Source organism: Dictyostelium purpureum, assembly GCF_000190715.1.
Source record: "Dictyostelium purpureum unplaced genomic scaffold DICPUscaffold_4, whole genome shotgun sequence".
NCBI classification, from domain to species: Eukaryota; Evosea; class Eumycetozoa; order Dictyosteliales; family Dictyosteliaceae; genus Dictyostelium; species Dictyostelium purpureum.
In genome coordinates, this window is record NW_003519341.1 from 1 (window position 1) to 19,575 (window position 19,575).

Consider the following 19,575-nt stretch of genomic DNA (forward strand, 5'->3'; position numbering starts at 1 on the left):
ATTTTTATTGGTATGAAATTATTTGGAAGGGGGAATAAAATAAGATAGTATCTATTCTATAATAAAATTAACAATCTAATATATTTTTGATAAGAGAAAAATTTAATAAATTTCAATCTTTTCAAAGGGATATAATAAAAAAAAAAAATAAAATAAAAATTAATAAATAAATAAATAAATAAATAAATAAATAAATAAATAAACAAATAAACAAATAAATAAAACAAATAAAACAAATAAAACAAATAAAACAAATAAAACAAATAAATAAACAAATAAATAAACAAATAAATTAATGTATTTAAAAGATATCAAAATTAGTTTCTATTTTATTATCATTATTTGCAATTTTTTTTTCTAAAAATTTATATTCATTATAAATTTAATTAATATATAATAAAATAAAGGTTTTAAACAAATGGTTCTTAGGTTTTTACCATTAAATAAAATGATCCTGGATTTTTTTTGTATTAATTGCTAACCACGAATTTTTGACTTACCCCTTCAATATGAATGGTGCAAAGGTTAACACGACTTTTATTAATTTATTTTTAAAAGAATTTTTAGTAATTTAATTTTGATTATTTAATTTTTGTTATTTAATTTTTGTTGATTAATTTTTTTTTGGTAATTTTTGTTATTTAGTTTTTATTTGTAATTCATCGATAGAGTTCTGTAGCTTTCCAGGTTTCACTCTAAATATATCTGAATTCAATATCTTGCTAAACTTCTCTAACCTGTTGACTATCTTCATTTTGTGTGGTGTCGTTGACTAGATGGATCTTGGTGTTGAAGTTTCTTATATATATTTTATTTAAAATTTTTATGATGTTTCTGTGTATCCTAATACTGAAAATAGATTGGTCTAAATAGAGTTGATTTGAAAGTTATTTTGTATATTATTTCTAATTAAATTAATTTTTTTCACTTTTATTTGCTACTGGGAGTTGCTTTAATTTCTAGATTTTGTTTTCTAAACCAAACTTAAATAAGGACTACAAAATAATTTTTTTCATCTATTTATATTATTCGATGTTTTACCATATTTACTTGGCCAGAGTAAATTTGATAATGTTAATCAAATATTTCATTAGATTGAAAAATTTCATTTGAGTTCACTTGACTAATTCATTTTAAGTTGGTTTACAATTATTAATATTATTTTTTTTTTTTTTTTTCATTCTTTTTTGTTTTTTTTTTTAATTTTTTTTTTTTTTAATTTTTTTTTTTTTTTTTAATTTTTTTTAAATATAATATTTTTAAATCTAGAAGTTCTAACCAAAAGGGTTGATATAAATCTCATCCAACTTGAACAATATTTATAATAGCAATACAAATAAATGTTTCTGTGATTATTATTTGCCTTAAGTGATCTATTTTGGAAATAACTAGAATTGGACCATAGGAAATTACTTGCTGGTGATAAAGCACTGTTATTTGTTACTGTAGTTGTGGATGTAGTAGTGGCGGATTCAACACAGAGAATGGTAGCGAGGGGGAAAACAATGAAGAAGAAGAAGATGGTGATGATGATCATAATGGTTATGATGATCATGATCACGATGATGCTGATGACGGTGGTGATTATGATGCTGAAGATGGTGATCACGATGATGCTGATGACGGTGGTGATTATGATTCCGATGACGATGGTGATCATGAAGATCATGATGATGATGAGAGGGCTGATTATGATGATGAGAGGGCTGATCATGATCATGATGATGATCATAAAGGGGCTTACTTCTGTTGGCTCTACTCTACTACTATCTACTTTTCCACCACTGATGGCATTAAAAGAGTCATTACTATTATTTACCGCATCTATTAAATCTTTTCCTTTTCTATAAACACCACCCATTAAATTTAATGTGGCAAAAATGTTGCTATTGTTTTTAATTAAATAATTTGAACTTAAAATACCATCTTGGATTGATTTACAATTTGGGAAATTATTAAAACCACAATCATAATGTTGATATGTTGAAGTTTGGGTATTAATAAAAACTTCACAGGTTTCCTCACCACAAGTCGAAAAATTAAAAACAAATATTATTAAAAATAATAATATAAATTTAAGCATTTTGTTTTTTTATTGATAAAATATTGATGGGTTATTTTTTTATTACTGTCTCCTAAAAAAAATTATTTTTTATAAAAGATGGAAAAAAAAAAAAATATAATAAAATCTAAGACTGGCTATATGTAAAGGGAAAAATTCATTAGTATTTATTTTTATCACATATTATATATATATACATATAATTACCTATATGTTTGTTAGCTTGAATTTTAATTAATATTATTTTTTATTGATTTTAAATAGAGTAATGAAAATATTATTGAATTAAAAAAATATAAAAAAAAATATAAAAAAAATTAAAAAAAAATTTTTATTAGTTTCTGTTTAAAATTTGGTGGTAGAGAGTTTTTTTAAAAAAAATAAAGTTTTTTTTATATAGGTAGTTCAGTTATTACCTTTTTATTAAATTCAGCATTATATATAAAAATATTATTTAATTTGAAAATTTTCTTTTGAATGATATAAACTTTTTTTTTCTAAAACTGTTTTAAAAAAAAATTAATTAATTTATCATCTATATCAAAAAATGATCTATAAAATTTAATTAAATTGTATAGAACATTATATTATGATTATTAAAAAAAAATTTACATTATAACCAAAAACAAATAAAATAAAAAATAAAAGTAAAAGTATATTATAAATTTTATTAAATTTTTTTTATATTTAAAAACTAAACTATATTTTTTGATTTCTATTCTTATAATGAACTGTTTGTTCTACTTGAGATTCATATAAATTATCTTGTAGTATTTGAGTAAAATAAAACCATATCTAAATTGTAATTTGTTTTGATATTATAAGGCATTCTTTGTTCAAAGTAATATACAATACTTGCAGTGTTGATTTAGTAGATGAATTAATTAAATTTTTTATTTAACATTCTATATTCATCCCATCTATCCTTTTTGCCTTTGCTTTGGATCTCTTTAATTGTTTCTTTTCGGCTGACCCCTGTCTATGGACTACCTGAACTAATGATACCTGGGCTTTGCCATTAAACTCTGATAAATAATTTGTCACTAACAATTGATAACGGTAACTAAACGCAAACTGATATCCACAAAAGCTTTATTGCTGTTAATGTTCTTTTGAACGGTATAATAATGAATTTTTTTACTTAACCTATCTGTAATTACGAATTCACTATCGCTTTCATTTTTTTTGTTGGCAAATTCATTAAATCCATTGCCATCGTTTCATGGAAATCCAAAACTTAAGGTGGATTTAACATACCATACTTGTTTTCTTTGATTGTTGACACTCCTTACATGCTACATAAGAAGCTATTTTTTTGCCACAATGTTTCTAACATTTAATCCTAATCTTGTTCAACCAATGTTCCCTGAATGAAATTCTTCTAATTCTTTTGTAATATGTTTCATGTCTATTAAAAATAATTTATATTTTGATGTTGTTGGATCTAAAATAAACTAAAACATATACTTGTTGCTTGACTATCATTATTACCAAGAAAGTGAATACCATTAGAGTAACATTTAATTTTAGGAAAGTACCTTTTTAGATTGGATGATAATTGAAGTGAAATATAAGAGCACCAGAAATCTAATGTTTTTGAACAATCACTAAATGCTTTTTATTTTGAATAAAAAGACAAAGCATTTCTTCTCTCATTTCCAACATTTCTATATTGTAATAAAGAATTTTTTGATGATTAGCAACGTTTGCCAATATTCTAAATTGTTTAGGCTTTGTGCTTTCTCTTAGTGTTGGTGGTTCTTGATCTATATATTTGAGAGCATTCAATAAATGATAATATTCTAATTTTAACTGGCCAACGTTAAAAAGAGCTAAATCAAGTTTTCTAGTGATTGAAATAATTTTGATTGGATCCTTTCTGGAGCTAATTCTAAGGAGATCGGAAATACTTATAGATTTTCTTGCTATTATACGTGCCTACATCACTTGTGTAGATTTGTTTTTGTTGAACATTGGACTTACTAATATTCTAACTTCTTAGTTGGATATCACCACAAAACCATGAAGTTCTTAATTGTAGTCGGTTCTGTATATAAATTTTCGATAGTTTGATACTTCTATCTGAAATTATATTAAACTTTTGTTATGTGTCTTGAATAAATAATAATATCAAAAGCATTCTATCTTCTGAACCAGTAGCAAATTTGGAGCTATTAAATTGTAAAAGATCAATATCGCATAATCGACTTCCAATTTTAATACATGGAACACTGGTTTAACGACCTTTACTAGGAAGTGGAATATCAGCTAATTGAACACCAATACCTTGATATGGAACAGCAACATATTCACGATTAACAGGCTTTAATTTTACAACCATTAGCTTTAGATTGTAAAATTGACTCTTTTAACACTTTGAAGACCGTCAACTACTTGAACTGATTCACCAGTACGTGGAACAACAACTCTATTCTAAAAATCTTTACCCAGTAACAAATATCAAACTAATTTATCTTGACCAACAGATGCATAATATTTACAGCTCTTGGATTGAAAGCAATGGATTCAACAGATTTTGATGCATACACATTTCTTGAAGCAGCTAATTGAGCACCAATACCTTGATATGGAACAGCAACATGTTCACGATTAACAGGTTTTAATTGTACAACCATTGCTTAAATATTTGTTTAAAATTGACTCTATTAGCACCTTGAAGACCATCAACTACTTGAACTGATTGACCAGTACGTGGATCAACAACTCTATACAACTAATTTCATCAACTATAAATTTTTTTCTAAGTTACAATTACCAGCGGAATCTATAAAAAGACAACAACCAGCAATAAATCTAGGGACATTTGATTATAATTATTTAAATGGCTGAATATAATGTAAAAAATATCAATTAATATATAGTTTAAAAAAATAGTGAATAAATAAAATATTTAAATATTTACCTATGGAAGGGATTTTACAATTGGCATAATGAGCCGTAATGGTACTCTGAAATGTGGGATAATAAAACATAATAGTTGCTTTTAACTTTTGGTTTAATTTCGATGAAGAAACCAGTTTGGGAAGCAACTGATGATATAATTGTAATATTAATTTTAAAGATTTCAGCTGCTGCGACTAAAGTTAAATGATCACCCCATGTACCATTTTTTGACATATTGTTGCAATATTCTTCCCAACTTGAATCATAGACAAAGTCTGATAGGGTGGCACCATTGGGAAGTTTAAATCCTCCATTGATTCTAAGCCAATTAACAATTACGGTTCTAATTAAAGTACTATGGTCCAAGTCACCATAGATTTGATCAGATAGCGAATGCATCTGGCAATTTCCATCGCCTGGAATTTCCCTTCTGATCATTAAACCATATAATTGTATACGTTCATTTAAACGTATCTCTGCCATTTGTGATTGGCTCAATTTATGAGGTTGAACATTTGACAAACCTCTTGAATTTACCAATGGTGTATCGATATCCATTGGAACCATCTGGTCATTAATCATTTGTGCTGCACTCTGTTTTTGTTGTTGGAGTATTTGTTGCTGTTGGGGTCTTTGTTGTTGTTGTTGTTGATATAATTGTTGTTGTTGGACTCTTTGTTGTTGTTGTTGTTGCTGATATAATTGTTGTTGTTCGAGCCTTTGTACTCTTTGTTGTTGTTGTTGTTGATAGAGTTGTTGTTGATAGAGTTGTTGTTGATAGAGTTGTTCCTGTTGTTGTTGGTAAAGTTGCTGTTGGTAAAGTCTCTGTTGATATGCTCTATTTTTTATCTCTTCAAGTCTTTGACGTTCTTTTTCTTGCTGTTTCAAGTATTCTATATTGTCATTGGAGATACAGTATTGGCACTTTTCCTTTTTAATAGAGCATTGGCAACCGTGTTGAATGTTGGTGTTTTTTTTGAAAATGAATGGACCAAAATAATATAAAAAAATGACACCAAAACCAATAAATAAAGAAATACATATTAATAAAAATTTATCCATTTTTGTTAAAAAATAAATAATTATTTGAAATAAAATAAAATGTATATAGGTGTAAAAATAAAAAAATAAATTTTATGATTTAATGTAAAAAAAAAATTAAGCTGGATGTAAAAAAACGAGTGTGTGAATGAAAACTTTAATTTTAATAAATGAAAAAAAATTAAAAAATTAAAAAATTTTTATAAATTATAAAAAAAAAAAAAATTAATTAAAATTTAAAAAAAAAATAAAATTGTTTAATATAGACTTTATTTTATTTTTTAGTTTTAAATTGAGAATTTTAATTAAATCTATATTTTGATTTGAAAAATTCATTAAATTCTCTTTTAAATGATATCCTGAATACCAAGTTAATTGTAAAAAAAAGATTTAAAAAAAAAAAAATATTAATTAATTTCAAATATTATTTCTATATTTGGTTTAATAATTTATAAGTTTAATTCTGAATATATAATAATTACTATTTATAAAAAATATTTAGTTAATAAAAGATTGAGAATTTATTTTTAATTTACTTTTTAGTTTTAATTTTATTTATTTTTGAACTTTAATCCCACCATTATTAAAAAAAAATTTGTATGTATTATGAATGGTTTTATTTTTTTATTAATGAACAACTGTAGTAAATACCAATTCCAGTATTTCCAACTAACTTAAGAATTAGCTTCAAGAACCAATCTCATTCAGTATAAATACCTCAAGTCCTCAGTCTAAAACTTCAGAGGTTTTTTATTCTATATTATTCAATAAACTACAATTTCATTTCACATATAATATTAATATATTGTTGTTTATTTGTTATACTTATTTTACATGTATTTGTATAATAAAGTTTACAAATAATTTGTAAGCTATATAGAGCTTCATTACAAATTATGTAAAAAGCCTGGATGGCTCAGTAGGCAGAGCGAGCGGCTGTTAACCGCTAGGTCCATGGTTCGATCCCATGTCTAGGCGATTCTTTTAGTTTTAAAATCTTCCTGGTGGTTTTTTTCAAGAAATCTACGATGCGGGGGAGCAATGATGGCCAAGTGGTTGATGCACCGCTACAGGTTCAAATCCCAGTCTCGCAGGTTTTTCTAATCACATTGTAACACCTGGTTAATACCTTAACGACAATTGATTGCACACAGGCAATATCCTTCAATTTAGCTTCCTATTAGCAATTGAGTTTCTTGATTCTATCTGAACCAACCTGTTTCGACCTTTGATTCATCAAACTATACTATAACCACCATAGTTTTACTACTCTTACCGAATAAACGCAGACCCAAAGGTTTTTGTTAAGAACAGTAAGATCGTAAAAAAAAAGTGAGATGGAGCTACTTTAGTTATAGATAAATAATATATATATATAATTCTATTAATCAAATAAATATACAATAATTTGTTTGTGAAAACTAATATTTATTGTGGATTGGGTGCAGATTTAGGTTCAATCATTGGCGGGTTTTATATGAACATAAATCACCAATGTATTTATTCAAATTTACAGCTATCGCAAAAACATTTAGTTTAATTGTTTTCACTTTAAACCAACTTTATTTTTCAAAAAAAAAAAAAAAAAAGAAAACAATAATAAATAAAAGGATTATTTTTAAATTAAAATTTTTATTTATTTATTTATTTATTTATTATTTAAAAAAAAAATAAAACTCTGGTTTTGTTAAATCTATTAAATCCAAAACTTTGAAAGGAAGATAAAAGATATTTTTTGAGATTGTAGTTAATGATGTGATGGGTATTTAACTTGATGTGGTGGGGATTGAGGGTTTGGTGTTGGATTTTGTGGGTTAGAATGTTGTATGAATATGATCTTGCTATTGTTATTACTATTGTTATTGTTGTAGTTGGAAAAATATTTATTTATAAAATAAACCTATGAAAAACTGATGATAATAAATAAAATGTAAAAAAATTAATAAATAATTCATTTTTAAATGGTAGTTAATAAAGATTTATGTGAAAAGTGAAATTAGTGTAGATTATAAATTATTTAATATATAAAAAAATTATAATTTCTATTATTAAAATTTATTAAAGGCGCGGAATATTATAATAAAAAAATTAAAAACGTATTACTATAAAATAAAAAAGCAAATTAAAAAAAAAAAAACAAAATACTATAAAAGAAAAAAGGAAAATTTCAAACTCTGCCACAAAAAGAAATGAAATGTAAATGAAAAAGTGTGTGGTTGATTATTATAATAAATTTTTTTTAAAAATGATTATTATAATTTAAACAATTTTACATTTTTATAAAATTCCGATTGCAATTTTTCTAATTGTGGAAATTTTTAATAAAATTAATTTTTATTTTTAATTTTAAAAAAAATTTTCATTTTTGAATTTAAAAAAAAAAAGCATTAAATTTTTTTTTTTTTCTTTTTTTAAAAATAATAGCTTTCAAAAACACAATCTTTTACATTCAAATCAAGTTTATTTTTTTGCATTCATCAAACTCAAATTCACACATAAATATTATTTGTTATTTACACAAACACCCATATATTTTATTTTATAAAAAATAATTTATTTTTTGTAAGTTATCAAAATTTATCATTTATTATTTTTATACCCTATTAATTTTTTTATTTATTTATTTATTTTTTTTTATTTTTTGTTTTTATTTTATTTGTAGATAAATAATATTTAAAAAAATAGAAAAATGATTAATATTGTTTTATATTTTTTTATTTTTATCATTTTTTTCATTTTATATTTTTTTATTAAAAAAATCAGAAGAAACAACCACAAATATGAAGATAATTACTACGAGAGCGATAAATGCAATGACTTTTTTTATGATGATGATTACTATGAAGCATATCATAAAATTAATAACCCACCACAGGAGCCACAACAACAACAAAAACCAAATCCACCACAATTATCTCAACAACAACAATTACAACAACATTCACAACCACAATCACCTCAAAAACAACAACAAAAACCACCACAACTAAAACACACTTCATCAATGCCCGATTATAAAAAACTATTTAGGGCTATGGATGAATATGAAAAACTACAACAAGAACTAGAACCAGAATCAGAATCACCATCAACATCACAACATCAACATCAACATCAAAATCATCAACAACATCATCAACAACACCATCAACAACAACAACAACAACAACAACAACAACAACAACAATCAAAACCACAAACACAACAACAATCAACTCCAGATGTAAATTCACATATTATTGATGGTCAAGGTCAAAATTGTGAACCAATGGACATCAACTCAGCTGTAGAAGACTATGCAGCTTTAACACGTTTATATGATCGTTTGGATCTCTACAATTTGGAGAACAGTAGGGATATTCCAGGCGATGGAAATTGTCAGATGCATGCTTTATCTGACCAAATTTTCGGTGACTTGAATCATGGTGCCGAAATTAGAAGAGCTATTGTTGCATGGCTCAGAGATAATAAAAATTTCACCCTCAATAATGGTGCAAAATTATTCCAATTTGCAAATACTAATGATTGGAATAGATATTGCAACCATATGTCAAGAAATGGTACATGGGGTGATCATTTGACTTTACTTGCTGCTTCTGAATTATTGAAATCCCAAATTACAATAATTTCATCAGTTGAATCTGAAAGAAGCTCAATAATTGAAATAATTCCAAGTTCAATTCAAAATAGTAGAGAAATTTTATTATCTCACCATGCTAAACATTATGGCTCATTGCGTTCAAAACCATAATCAGTAGTTATGGATAAATAATTAATATGTAGTGACATTGGTCTATTAAATTTCGGTATTAGCCCAGCTAATCAATAATTTATAGACAGAAATGGTATGTAAAATAATATTCTTTTTAAAAATTAATTTTAACATATATTAATAAATTATTTATAAATAATTAGGTTCATTAAATTAAAAGCTGCATCGGCAGTTCTCCCAAACGTGTTGAAAATCCAAGTTGATATTAAATGGTAGTTGAAAAATCGTTTCAAATGGTGGTTCAAATAGTGCTTCAAATGGTGTTTTAAATGGTTCTTCAAGTGGTGGTTCGGTGGTTCAAGTATCGCCTCATATGGTGCTCCAAGTGGTGTTTCAAATATCGTTCAATATAGTGGTTACAGTAATAGCGCTGAAAGTGGTGCTTCAAATGGTCTTCCAAATGGTCTTTAAAATAGCTCTTCAAATTGTTCTTCAAATGGTGCTTTAAATAGAGCCTAAAATAGGACTACATATGGTAGTTAAAGTAGTTAGCCCCACTATTAATTTATTATAAATTCTCAAAAAGACATATTACATTATAATTTATTTAATTCTTCATAGTTAAAATTGAAATAAGAAGTTATCATTACAATTTTTATTCTATTTGAATATCTTTATATTCCTTTTTAAAAATTAATAAAATAGTTATAAACAAACAAAATATTAAATTTTAAAAAAAAAACTATATATCAAAGGTTTTTTTAAAAAATATAAAAAATAAAACTAAATCTTTAAAAGAAAATTAAATTTATTTTTAATTTTGTATATTAATATAATTATATTAATTTGGCTTTATTTTTTAAATATTGACTTTTCTATTGCTATTAGTTAATATTATTTTATTAATTATTATTAATAATTTATTATTTATTATTTTATATTTTTTATTTGTTACTATGGTATCCTAAACATGAGATTGAGTAAAACAAGATAATTAAAATGCTTTAAATTAATCAGTAAAAGAAAACTTGTTTTCTTTTTCTTTTTGTCGAATGAGATCTTTTCTATATCTGTGTATTTGCTGAAATGAATTATATGTTCATCGGATATTTGGAGATAGTGAAGATAGAAGATTATTTTTTTTTTTTTTTTTTTTTTTTTTTTTTTTTTTTTTTTTTTTTAAAAGTGAAGATGATTCTTAATGATAAATTAAGTCATCAGTTTATTGTGTTTGGTATGTGTTAATGCTTATATGAGTTTTACCACACTGCATACAAGTTGGGCACGGTAACGTCAATTCGTGTGGGATTCGGAAAACTTGCTGAGACTGGGTTTCGAACCCGGAGCGGTAACTTGTAGGAAATTCGTTCGACCACTTGGCTATCATTGCTCCCCCGATTAACACATTTGAGGAATATAAACTCCGGGAAGATTTATAAAAAATTAAATCGCCTAGACATGGGATCGAACCATGGACCTAGCGGTTAACAGCCGCTCGCTCTGCCTACTGAGCCATCCAGGCTTTTATTCACAAAATTTACATACTACTGGTGTATCAACACTTTTATATTATAGTTATTATTACCATATCTTTAACTAAACAGTATTTCGCAAAAGTTTTGACCCCCATATAAAAAATATATGAAAAAAATTTAATTTTAATCATATCTTAAGTTTTTGACTATAAATCCATTTTAAAAATATTTATAAATAAACTTATAAGGTTTTATTATTTTTTTTTTTGTTAAATAAAATTTTAAAATTTATTTTTTTAAAAAAATTTTTTTAATTTTTTTTTTAAAGCGCCCATAGAAAATGGGGTCTAAATTTTTGAGAAGATAATTCAATTTTATAATAATTTTTTTATATATTTAAAATTTTTTTTAAAAACAAATAGGACAGAATATTCATAAAAAATAGAAAAAAAAAACAATAATGACCCTTTTTTTAGAGTTAATAAAAATGATTATAAAAATTTACAGAAAAGGAAAAAGTCATCAAAAAGATAAAGATATAATGAGTGAAGTAGGTCCTCAGTTAAGAGAATTTTAAAAAATTAATTTAGAAAAAGGTACAATTGAAGAAAATCCAATACCTGACATAATAAGAAAAATGGGCGACCCAATTGAAAGACATTGCAGAAAAAAAATTTTAAATGGGAAATGTTATAATTTAAGTAATACAAAAAGACATATTCGAAAAAACTTTCAAAAAAATGTTTCAATTAGTGCAACTAGTAGGTCTTTACAACATAATAATGTTTTTTTTAAAAGTTTAAAATGTAAACATTTTCCTTCCGAAAAATCTTAGCTCAAAGCTAAGGTGGGCAAAATAGTTCCAAAATTGGGCAGCTGATAATTGGGAAAAGGGTAATATTTGTTGACGAAGCCAGAATTGAAGGATTTTCTAATTAAATGGAACCTAAAAAATGGATTCATGGTGTAAGAAACCTTCAAAGCAACATTTTGGCCAAACGAAGATGAAGCGGCAGCTCAATATATACATGATTCTGTGGCACAGCTCATGGTGCAGGTCGTATATGTATTGTCAGGTTTAACACTAATCCTGAAAAATATTTAGAAATAACAATACAGAGTTATAGAAGAACTTTACAAGAGAAATCAATTTTATCTGGTGATACGTTTTTTTTACAAGAGAATTGCTCTATTCATATGACCCAATTATTGACCGGTTTTTACGAAAAAATGAACATTAGGGTGATATTTGTTCCACTCTGTGCACCAGTTCTTAATATTATGGAGAATATATGGTCAATGGTAAAACGACGTATAAACTTTATTTCTATCAGGTATCCACGTCATAATTTCAATCTATTAATTGGTAGAATTTTGAAAAATATTAAACAAGATATATTTGATAATCTTTATCAATCAATCCCAAGAAAAATACAACAAACAAATAAGAATTAAGGTGGATTAACAAAATATTAAAAAAAAATCATAAAAAAAAAAATTTCTTTTAAAAAATAAAATTATATATTAAAATTTTAATTATCTTTTTGAAAATAATGAACCCATTTTTTTTATATGTAAAAAAAAAAAAAAAATTTTAAAAAATAAAAATTTTATTTTATTTTTTTTTATAAATAAATATAGTTAAGATGTTTTGAAATTTATTTTATATTTTTTTGAATTATTGAAATTAAAATTATTGAAGATAAATAAAAAAAAAAAATTTTTAAAAAAGGGGGTCAAAACTTTTGCGAAATACTGTAATTAATTACCACTAATTACAACATTATTCATTTTTTTAATGATATTTATCACTTTTTATACAATTCATTTTATTTTTACACACTTTTGTTGATTTTTATATAGTCTACATATATCACCACATACACTTTCATTAACTGTTTTAAATAAATCCAAAATTTTCTTTGATTTTTTAAAACTTTTTTAAGTAGACGAAATCTAATTGAGATCTCACTAGTTGATCGGTGTATCTCTTTTATTTATTCTTTCACAAACAAAATTTAAAAAAATAATAATCAAAATAATGGTGATGATAACTTGGATACTAATAATTGCATTATTCCACTACAAAATAATCAACATTCTGCTCAAAATCCATTTTATTTACTAAATACTCTTTAAAATACTTATCCAGAATACCTAAAATGTATTCCAAAATTTAATAAGTCTGGTCACCTAAATAACACTTTTAACATACTAAAAAACCAGAACTATTAAAACAAAAATTACCATCCAAAATCATCATATAAATTAAACACAAATTTTCAAAAAAATTTTTTAAAAAATATTATTAATAATAATGAATAAATCCTTTTTTTTTGAAACAAAAACTACACCACATCACAACATAACCAGTATAATCTAAAACTACACTGGTGCATCTAAGGTAAACAGAACCAAAGATAATACTACCACAACATTCACATATGATTTGACAAGAAATATTTTCCTAAAAAATCATCCAAACAAAACATTATTAAAATCAACATTGAAAAAGGAATATTAGAACCAAAATTCACAATTCCAGAACCATTTGGCTTACAACCAAATAGTATACCACTTTATGTTGATTTTAATGCAATGTTACTAACATTTTTACCATTAAACTAGATGATGAAATTATACCTTAAATTCATCATACCCTACCACTATTATCTAACCAAAAATTAAACCTACCACTTTATTTACCACCAATAAATGATTCATTCGAAAACGAATGTTCACATTTATTTATTACCACTTATTTTTCTTTTTTTTTATTTTTCATTTTTCATTTTTCTTTTTTCTTTTTTTTTTTTTTAAAACAATATATCATTTTATTCTAAATAAAAGATATATATGGCATCTGTACATATCCATAGTCAACCGAAAGGATTAACAAGACTCTACGCCAATGCACTAAAGTTATACCGAGCTGTATACGTGCTATTTAACTGGATAGAAGGTTTCCTTTGCAAGGAAACACTAACCCAAGGTTCTCCGTACAAGATGAAACTTATGCTATGCTAAACTGCCAAGGGCTGTAATGTTTAATTCATATTCTATTAGCTAAGATGCGGGCATCTTTTATGAAGTAACACCACCTTAAAAGAAAGTTGGATCTCCGGAAATTTATTATTCTTGCAATAATAAATTAAGTTACCTCAGAATAATTCAATTTATTCAACCAAAATTGCAACGGTTTAATTTTGCTTCAAGCAATATCTGGTCAATTCAGATACTTAGGTCTTATAATTAATAAAATAATAAAATGGAATAAACATTCCAATATATTTTTAAAAAGCAAAAAGCCATCCAGGCTTTTTTCATGTTATTGTAATGAAATGACCCCCTATTAAGTTAACTAAAATACTTAAATAAAGGTCACATGTGACATTTTCAACTAAATATATTATTTATGGAAGATTATTACTATTTTAAGAGTTATTTATTATAAAACTAATTATTACTATTTTAAGAGATATTATTATAAAACTAATTATTACTATTTTAAGAATATTATTATAAAATTAATTTTTTAATTTATTTTTTTAATTTTTAATTTTTTTTTTTATTGCAATTTCAAAATAAAAAACTTTTTTATTTTTTTTTTTCTTTATTATTTTATCAATATACAAATAATTATTTACATTTATTATAATAATATTCAATAATAAAATTTAATATCATCAATAATTTTTTATATAAATAATATAACACCACTAAATAATTTATCTAATCACCATTCACTCTTCTTATCTACAATTTAATACAATAATGGATTTTTTTAATTTTGGTTTTTTCTTTTTTGTTGTAGTGATTTGTATTTTATCTCAAGAAAATAATATTGAACAATGTAAATTGGTTAAAGAAAGGGACTCACTCAATGCTAAATTAGAAAATCAATTTAGCAAATCAAATCAATTACAAGAGAAAATATTAGAAAAAGACCAAATTATCCAAATGCTTGAAAAAAAGCTTTTATCAGAACAAATAGCTGTAGTTCAACTCTCTTGTGAACACAAACAAACATTGGATATATTGAATCTTAGATCATTATGGATCCGATCGATACCTTGCTAACCATATGGATATTGATTCATATTGAAATCGATGGAGATAAAATTAATAGTTTAGTTCTTCTTTCAATGTTTCACCTATGAGCTCGGAGAAGACTAAATTATTATATCGTTTCATTCAAATTTTCAATTTATGATTTCGATAAAGTTGAAAACAGTTAACAAGTGTATCATCAAAGAAAAATATCAATATTATTAAAAAATTATTTAGGTAACTATAAAGATTTTAATTGCATAATTATTATTATCTTTGAATATAATAGAAACTAATATTTAACTTTAATTCTTATTTAGTTTAATTCATTAATTTCAGGTCTTGTTTCAAATCAAGCTTTTCATTTAAAAGCTCGCAACCATATCACCACCATCACCACTTAGGGATTTCTATTCCAGTTATTTAGAAAAGGGTCCCATTCAAGTTTTTCATTTAAAAGTTCGCAATTCGCCACCACTACAATCCTATTCAATTCAAATCTATCTTATTAAAAATTAATATTTAAATTTAATAATAAAAATATTTTATTAATTTTTATGACTTATTTCTTTATTTTACTTTTGTATACTATATTTTATTTAATCTTTTTCATATTCTCCCCATTAATTTTGATTTTTGATTTATAACCAGTCAAAAAAATAAAAAGATAATGTAAATATAAAAGTGTTTTAGGTAAAGCAAAAAGTTCCAATTAGTGATTGAAAATATACAAAGGTTTTTATTATTATAAGAAAAAATGATTATTAATATTATTATCACTTGTTGTGAACTCCTCCATCCTTTTTTTTATTGAGAACATCATATACAACAGCTTGAATTTGATGATTCCATTCTTTGAGAAGAACACATGATTCAATGGTAGAGTCTTTTAGATGATGTCTTTTATGGGTAACAATATTCTTTCCATTCGAAAAGGTTCTTTCGACTTCGACTGACGAGCATGGAGTAGCCAAGTAATCACGAATAAGAGAAAAGAGAACTGGGAATCTCTTTTGGTTTGAAACATCTTTCCAAAAGCTGATATTTTCACCATTGTTACAATTTTCGAGTGGTAAATATTCGCAAATTTCATTATGTGCGCTATAGATTTCTTGGTTTGCTTTCTTTTTTTTCCAAAATGGAATGGTAGTGTCTAATAAATGATTATAGTCATCTGGATCTTGTTCGATACCTAATAAACTTGCTCTTTTTGAATAAAGTAAATCTAAATTATGAAGATGGAATGATTTTTTACTGGTTGCTTCATTATCTAGAGCAATAGATGATATTTTATCTTCGATGCCATACTCTTGGAAGACTGACAAAAGATGGCTTGCTATGTTTTCAGCTGTTTTCTTTTCTGTAAATGATTGAATTGATAACAATAAAACCCTAGAATTCCTATTTGCATCAAAAAATTGAACCTTGACAGCTATAAATGGAATACCATTACCAGAAGTCCAAATATCGGTTATTGCACCCAATTGACCTGGAATTTTTTTAATCTTTTCTTTGAGAACTATCTTAACATCTTCGACAATAGCGAGTACTTCATCTTTAACAGTAACATCACTTATTAAAAAAGATGTTCCAACAGACTGATTAATAAAATAAAATATGTTAACATTAATTTATATTTAAGGTAAAAAATAAAAATATTGTATAATTACCATTTGGAGAAGTTTATTCATATACATGCAACTACTTGTTTGAAAAGGGAGATCATTAACAATGACATCATTGGCATAATGATATCGAAAATTGAGTGGCGTTAAGTGTATATCTGGACCGTTTTCGGATGAATTGATTGGGGTGGCAGATTGCATAATGCTCTCTTTTGGCTTTTCAAAAACTCTAAACGATTTAATTTGAGCTTCATTATGCGATTGGTAAAGTGCAACTACGTTACATTCTAATGGATCGCCTATATTATTAGAAAAAATATTAATATAAATAAATATCGAAATAATTTTTATTACAATAAAAATAATTATATTTACCATTTAATAAATGATATCTTGTATTTGAAACTGAGTTTGTAATGTGGGTGCATTTTGTTGGAACCTTGTAAAAGTGATCGAAACAGACCCTATAGTTGTTTTCTTTTCTGATATAGTATTTCTTAAGCTTGTAAACCTCAGTGGACGACTTTAAATATTTAACTTCTTTTCCTTTTTTCTTTGGTGGTGAAAAACGTGATACTAAACTTGACTTTAAAGAATTCGAACTTTTTTTTGATGGAGTTGAATGGTGAGGATGGCGGGGAAATAGTTTGTTGAGCTTTTCCTAAATCTTTCTTTTCTCGAATGGTGTGTTTAATAAGTCCTGGTGAGTGTAGTTTTGTTTTAGATGATATATCAACTAACTGTTGATCAATGTTTAAATTGTTTGAACGGGTAGGTGATTTTTTCATCTGTAATAAATTAAAAAAAAAAATTAATATAAAATAGTTTATTAAACCTTCCAATGTATATTACTTTTAAATGAGTTCTTTTAGTTTTACAGAATCAATAAAAAAAACTTTGCTTTTAAAAAAAAAAAAGAAAGAAAAACGAAAGATTAATAAAATGCATTGTAAAACCTAGTGTTGATGCAATCTAGTTATTTGTTGGGTCTATTTATAGAGCCAATTTAGAAAATGTGTAGAATAATATGTTTATTTTTAAAAAAAAATAATAGTAAAAAATTCTACCTTTTTCTTTTGATTTGGATTTGTTGAGGTTTTAGTTAAACTAAAATAAATACATACATTTTAAAAATAAATATAATTATGAATACGTATATTATAATTTAATATTGATTATTGTTTTTTTGGAAAAAAAAAAAAAAAAACAATAATAATTCGACCTTTTTGTTTTGGTTTTGTATTGGTTGAGGTTTTTATTAATAAAAATGAAAATAATTTTATATTTAAATTAATGTACGAAAAAATAAAAACAACACTATAATGTTTTTTTTAAAAATTTATTTTTATTTAAAAGTTTTTTTTTTTTGAAATACAATAATACAATATTGTCATTTTATTATTAAAGAGGTGTGAATATAAGCATCAACAGTGACAAATGGAGCCATAATATGGTTTTGTAAAGGTTTTTGAAAAGAAAATAAAAATATAATAATTAAAAAAATTCAAAATTTAAAAAAGAAAAAAAATTTTAAAAAAAGCGCGGATTATAATTAAATAATTAAAAAAATAAATATAAAAAGAAAGGCGGAAAAGAGAAAAATTGTGATGTGTGTGTGTTTGTGCTGTTATTTTACATCTATTTGCAAATTTTAAAAATGAATAAAAATGAATAATTTTTTTTAAAAAAAGAGATAATTTTTAAAAAAAATTTTTAAATGATGGGTAAAAACTGAGAATAACGATAATTTTTAATCACTAGTTCCAATTGAGTAAATACATCAAAATATATTTTTTTTCTTTTATATTAGATTTTTTATCATTTCCTTTTTTTTTTTTTTATGAAAATTTGAAATATATAACTCAATTTATTTTTATTATTTTTTTTTTTTTTTTTTAATAAAAATTAAAAACAATTTTTTTAATTTTTTTTTAATTTATTTTTTTTTGAAATATCATCATTTTTTTTTTTTTTTTATTATTATTTTTGTGTATTATCAAACAATCTTTTTAATTTAGAAATGATTACTCTTACTCCAGTAACAGGTAAGATTAAATCATTAAATAACATCAATATTTAAATTTATATTTATTAACCCTAAATTTTAATATATTTATAGGTACCTATTTTGGTATTTTAGGTGGTTATTATTTATACCTTTCAATTAATGTTATCAAGTAAGTATTAATAATTAAATTCATACCTAATAATTTAAATGATGATATTTTCTCAATAAGTTTTATAATATAAAAATTAATGAATATTATATTAATTAAAATCATACTACTATTATTTTAGGCAACGTTTAAAGGCTGGAGTTCCAACTGGTGATGGTACTTTATCAATTATTAGAGATTATGCAAGATCAAAAGGTGAAGCCCCTCTTAAATTTGATAAATATGAACCATTAGTTTTAGCTATTCGTGCCCATTCAAACTTTTGTGAATATGTCCCAATTGTTGGTGTTTTATCAATTATTAGCGAGCTTCATGGTGCACCAGCTGGTCTTTTACATGCTATTTTAGCCACATTCACCATCGGTCGTATTCTTCACTCATCAGGTATTCAAAAGAAAGGTTCACTTGGTTCTGGTCGTAAGATTGGTGCTATGTCAACTTTTGGTGTATTATTTTTAAGTTCTGCTTCATGCTTATATTTTTCAAATAAAGATATTATCCATAGATTAATTGGCAGATAAAACAATAA

At 24.6% G+C, this 19,575-nt stretch overlaps 8 protein-coding genes across 8 annotated transcripts; 5 read left to right on the forward strand and 3 right to left on the reverse strand.

The window, feature by feature from the left end:
- Positions 1 to 509: 509 nt before the first annotated feature.
- Positions 510 to 1,831, forward strand: DICPUDRAFT_146790 (uncharacterized protein; the record flags this gene model as incomplete). Its single annotated transcript, XM_003283114.1, has 3 exons — positions 510 to 566; positions 860 to 894; positions 1,450 to 1,831. 3 exons carry the CDS (start codon positions 510 to 512, stop codon positions 1,829 to 1,831), a joined length of 474 nt encoding a protein of 157 aa, XP_003283162.1.
- A 1,818-nt stretch (positions 1,832 to 3,649) lies between these two features.
- On the reverse strand, positions 3,650 to 4,698 carry DICPUDRAFT_74143 (uncharacterized protein; the record flags this gene model as incomplete). Its single annotated transcript, XM_003283167.1, has 3 exons — positions 3,650 to 3,987; positions 4,313 to 4,385; positions 4,564 to 4,698. The coding sequence occupies 3 exons, from the start codon at positions 4,696 to 4,698 to the stop codon at positions 3,650 to 3,652; spliced, it is 546 nt and encodes a 181-aa protein (XP_003283215.1).
- Positions 4,699 to 4,999: 301 nt separating this feature from the next.
- Positions 5,000 to 6,028, reverse strand: DICPUDRAFT_74144 (uncharacterized protein; the record flags this gene model as incomplete). Its single annotated transcript, XM_003283168.1, has 1 exon — positions 5,000 to 6,028. One exon carries the CDS (start codon positions 6,026 to 6,028, stop codon positions 5,000 to 5,002), a length of 1,029 nt encoding a protein of 342 aa, XP_003283216.1.
- A 5,803-nt stretch (positions 6,029 to 11,831) lies between these two features.
- On the forward strand, positions 11,832 to 12,649 carry DICPUDRAFT_74146 (uncharacterized protein; the record flags this gene model as incomplete). Its single annotated transcript, XM_003283115.1, has 2 exons — positions 11,832 to 11,955; positions 12,300 to 12,649. 2 exons carry the CDS (start codon positions 11,832 to 11,834, stop codon positions 12,647 to 12,649), a joined length of 474 nt encoding a protein of 157 aa, XP_003283163.1.
- A 1,401-nt stretch (positions 12,650 to 14,050) lies between these two features.
- DICPUDRAFT_146797 (uncharacterized protein) lies at positions 14,051 to 14,221 on the forward strand (the record flags this gene model as incomplete). The annotated part of the gene is made up of 1 exon (XM_003283116.1): positions 14,051 to 14,221. The coding sequence occupies one exon, from the start codon at positions 14,051 to 14,053 to the stop codon at positions 14,219 to 14,221; it is 171 nt and encodes a 56-aa protein (XP_003283164.1).
- A 747-nt stretch (positions 14,222 to 14,968) lies between these two features.
- Positions 14,969 to 15,274, forward strand: DICPUDRAFT_74147 (uncharacterized protein; the record flags this gene model as incomplete). Its single annotated transcript, XM_003283117.1, has 1 exon — positions 14,969 to 15,274. The coding sequence occupies one exon, from the start codon at positions 14,969 to 14,971 to the stop codon at positions 15,272 to 15,274; it is 306 nt and encodes a 101-aa protein (XP_003283165.1).
- A 746-nt stretch (positions 15,275 to 16,020) lies between these two features.
- DICPUDRAFT_74148 (uncharacterized protein) lies at positions 16,021 to 18,263 on the reverse strand (the record flags this gene model as incomplete). Its single annotated transcript, XM_003283169.1, has 6 exons — positions 16,021 to 16,469; positions 16,950 to 17,168; positions 17,245 to 17,422; positions 17,457 to 17,657; positions 17,937 to 17,976; positions 18,253 to 18,263. The coding sequence occupies 6 exons, from the start codon at positions 18,261 to 18,263 to the stop codon at positions 16,021 to 16,023; spliced, it is 1,098 nt and encodes a 365-aa protein (XP_003283217.1).
- A 626-nt stretch (positions 18,264 to 18,889) lies between these two features.
- On the forward strand, positions 18,890 to 19,567 carry DICPUDRAFT_74149 (uncharacterized protein; the record flags this gene model as incomplete). The annotated part of the gene is made up of 3 exons (XM_003283118.1): positions 18,890 to 18,914; positions 18,989 to 19,046; positions 19,168 to 19,567. The coding sequence occupies 3 exons, from the start codon at positions 18,890 to 18,892 to the stop codon at positions 19,565 to 19,567; spliced, it is 483 nt and encodes a 160-aa protein (XP_003283166.1).
- Positions 19,568 to 19,575: the final 8 nt, after the last annotated feature.